A 4,053-nucleotide genomic window follows, 5' to 3' on the forward strand; every position below is an offset into this window, starting at 1 on the left:
GTACATTTGCCTTTTTCTTTGACTAGATGTGGAGATGAAATTGTGGCTGTAAATGGAGTGTCTGCCATGGGAATGAGCAATGCTGAATTGATTCCCATGCTGAAGGAACAACGGAATAAAGTAACTCTTACTGTGGTGTCCTGGCCTGGAAGCCTTGTTTAAGACATAAACTCAGTATAATTTTGGGACTACTTTGGTACCAGATTTCAAGGCTTTGAGTGATGAACCAACCAAAGAAACAGTGAACTGATTTAAGATGGCTTTTCTCAAGACTGTCACCTGGAATCCTATTCCTATGCCAAAGGCAAACTGCTTATTTTATTTTATTTTTTATTTTATTTTTTTACCCAGCTTCCTGGCAGACAGAAGCCATGCTTCAGTGATCAGTTAATGTTTTTGTTATGTAACTATTGGACGTTGAACATATGAAATCTAAACTACAGCCTGTTTCTCCTCAACTCACATTTTAATCCCCCGATAAACTGCTTTGGAGTTTGTTTTTAGAATCAAGGGGTATATAAATTTTATGAAATAAAAATAATATATATATATATGAGTACAAGAGAAACCTGTAAAAAAGGTTTTCATGATTACTTATGGCTCCTGGTAAATTCAGTAAACATTGGCTAATGTCGCAGGTGGCACTGCAGGTTAAACCACAGAGCCTAAGACTTGCTGATCAGAAGGTCGGCGGGTTGGAATCCCCGCGACGGGGTGAGCTCCCATTGCTCGGTCCCTACTCCTGCCAACCTAGCAGTTCGAAAGCACATCAGAGTGCAAGTAGATAAATAGGTACCGCTCCAACAGGAAGGTAAACAGCATTTCCGTGCGCTGCTCTGGTTCGCCAGAAGCGGCTTAGTCATGCTAGCCACATGATCCGGAAGCTGTACGCCGGCTCCCTCGGCCAATAAAGCGAGATGAGCGCTGCAACCCCAGAGTCGGTCACGACTGGACCTAATGGTCAGGGGTCCCTTTACCTTTTAACTTTGGTAGCTTTAAAGATGTTGATAAATAAATCCTGCAAGTCATTGTTAAGGTCTGCCTTACCAAAACTATCATCTCCTTTTCATGCTTAGTAGAAAGGATATGTGAATGCCAACTTTTGGGTAAGACTCACAAGATGTTCTTCCTCCTTTTTTCTGCTCTTCTGTGCCTTGTTGAACTTGAGACCATTTGCAATGTAAAGCTTGTCTCTGAGCATTTGTGTTTTTTGTGTGAGGACATGATGCACTAGTGTGATGCCTACTGCACCAGCCTTCTTCTGCTTGAAGACAGGATCTTTATTGCTGATGAAAATGAACTGAAGGACCAATGGAATAATGTTCCTGTTGATGCATTAGCAAGTAGAGATCTCTCAACATTTATTTGTGTTACCGCTGCTTGTTGCAATTCAGGCGCTGGGTGGCAAGTTGCATCTCATTCCCACTGTCTCTCTGAAAGAGTTGGGGATTGGCATCTAAAGCCAGTGATGGGAAAATTCTGCAACTTGAAGAAATTTGAATGGATGGCGCCTGTACCAAGAACAGAGACTGTGTGCAAAGACTGAATGTAAGAGAAATCTGACAGGACTTTCAGTGAACATATCATAGAACCAAAATAAATGTAATGGCAGCAGACACATGTGCAGAATTAGGCCTGCTGCAGAACTGTAAAATACTGTATGTGTAAATTTAAACCCCAACACCCCTTCTCACAACATACTTCTTCAAAAAATTGTGGCCATGCTTATACTTCCGGTCACATAACTAGCAGGGCAAAAATGGCTTAAAAATAATATGGAGGGAAATGTATGGTTGCTGGAAAGCATGCATATCCATCCAGAAATGCTGTGTTTTAAATTGTCTCCTCTGCATCCCCTACTCTCAACTTTGTAAGGGATCTTGCCACTGTATTATCTAGTTGTGTCCTTGTGGAAGGGGAGACAAATAGCTGTCATGGCAATTTTGTGTAGCTTGGGGTGGAAACCCCATCAAAGCCTATCCATTCTGCTATTGTCCTTTTCCCACCCCACAATGTGATTTTTAAATGGCATTACTTTTCTCAGTATTGGGGCTCTCCTGCTTCAATGTTTTAGTGTTTAAGATCCAAGTAGGAAGGGACATTGGAAGCAGCATTCTACCAAGTCAGAACATTGGTCCATCTGGCTTATTATTGTCTACACTGACCGGCAGCAGTTCTCCAGGGTTTCAGGGAGGAGTCGCTCCCAAACCTGAAGTGCTGGGGATTGAACTTGGAGACTTCTGCCTGCAAGGCAGATGCTCTAGCACTAAGCCGTAGCCCTTCCCTGCAATTAGGTATAACATTCCTTTTTTTGCCAGAGGCCTGCTGTTAATAGTTGGATGGCATGTAGAAATTGCTGGGCCAGACAGTTGATACAGAAGTGTGGCATCTGCAGGTAAAATTCAGCTACGCAGTTACCAAGTACACCTTGCGGGGTGGGGGGGTGGGAATGGAACCCCTGATGTTGACAGGACTGTTGATTTCAAACTTAGTAAAGATATACTCTTCTTCCCTGGGCAACCACAGTTCTAAGCTGGTCTCCAAGTGAGGCTCATTTCCATGATTCTGCTAGCTTGATTGTAGACTACAGACAGTAAGTTTGAGGAAACTTCCATAAGGATGGCAGTGTGGGGTGCTCCTTTGTTGTTCTAAGATTGTGGTTTGCTTAATGTGAGTCTCTGCCCCTGTGAAAACTGCTTGCTTTACCTGCATTCTATAGGGCAAGTGTAATGCTTAAAATAACTTTTGGTCCAGCATTTCTGTATACAGTGGTACCTCGGGTTAAGAACTTAATTCATTCTGGAGGTCCATTCTTAACCTGAAACTGTTCTTAACCTGAGGTACCACTTTAGCTAATGGGGCCTCCCACTGCTGCCGCGTGATTTCTGTTCTCATCCTGAAGCAAAGTTCTTAATCCGAGGTACTATTTCTGGGTTAGCGGAGTCTGTAACCTGAAGCGTCTGTAACCCGAGGTACCACTGCACTAGTATATGTAACTTGTATAAAATGCAGGTTGAAATCAGACTAACATCTATGTGTGAAATACAAATTCAGTGGTCAGCTTTCAGGAGGAGCAGTCCATCAAATCTACATGTTTAAAGAATCCAAAAGGACCCGAGGAATGATTCAAATTGCCATCTCTGATTTAAATGTCTTCACTGCCTCATTTGGGTGTTGCAAGCTGTTGTTATTGCCATGTGTGAGAGGACATTGATCTAACAGGGCATGCAATTTTCATGTGGGTGAGGTGTTCCTGCAAGTCACAGCATCAATACTGAGTGTTAATGCCTTCATGTAAATGTGGTATTAAAAGGAATCACCATTTACATCTCCTTGCAAGGGGTGATTACAGAATCCACAAGACCCAAGGCGGAAGCCAGGAGTAATATTTGCCTCTTGCAATGACTGTAGAGAGGAAATTGTATGCTTTTTCCAAATGAAGGGTATGTGCTGCCTCAGCAGCACTATTTCACTATGTTGTCTTATTTCAAGGTGCCTTTAACAATCACCAGTAAATCTACATTGTTTTGCACCAAAGAGATTATGGTACATTGTTAACAACTGTTATTATTTTGATGCATTTATAAATTATTCTGAAGTTATTGAAGCTGTTTTGATGATGTGTTATTCTGATCATATTGGCTCTCCTAGCATGCAGCATCCCTACAACTAGCTTCTAGCTTTTAGAAGTCAGACTCTAAGCTAGCTGTCAGGTAGCTTATTGTGATAATTTTGTCATAATATTTTCCTTTTTTGGACAAAGCTTCATGTGGCTGTTACTGTTCTAAAAAATAAAAAGTCAATGATTTGCCAAGTATTGTCCTATATTCTAAATGCATTAGTTTGCACGGAAGCTATCTCCCATAAGAAGCCATGGGATCTCACATGTTGGTAAATAACTGCTTTTTTTTTGCTGCCAGTTTTCTCTCTCCAAAAATCTGTGAATGTGGTCTTCTTTCACAAAGAGGAAGCTTGTGCGCATGTTTGGTTGCTAATCATTTCAGCCGTTTAATGTCTCAGGGGAAGAAAGTCGCTACAGACAATCTGGCTGTA

At 41.8% G+C, this 4,053-nt stretch overlaps 1 protein-coding gene across 3 annotated transcripts in view; it reads left to right on the top strand.

Moving 5' to 3' along the window:
* LOC310836638 (ligand of Numb protein X 2-like) overlaps positions 1 to 3,814 on the top strand; it is a 42,290-nt gene extending 38,476 nt beyond the window's left edge. For all 3 annotated transcript variants that reach the window (XM_083722250.1, XM_083722251.1, XM_083722249.1), the window contains exon 10: positions 27 to 3,814. In XM_083722250.1, coding sequence (XP_083578376.1) covers positions 27 to 162 — 136 coding nt within the window. In that variant the 3' untranslated portion in view covers positions 163 to 3,814. The remainder of the gene's footprint in view (positions 1 to 26) is intronic.
* The last annotated feature ends 239 nt before the right edge of the window (positions 3,815 to 4,053 follow it).

The sequence above is a fragment of the Podarcis gaigeae genome, assembly GCF_964106915.1.
Source record: "Podarcis gaigeae genome assembly, chromosome: Z".
Lineage (NCBI taxonomy): Eukaryota > Metazoa > Chordata > Lepidosauria > Squamata > Lacertidae > Podarcis > Podarcis gaigeae.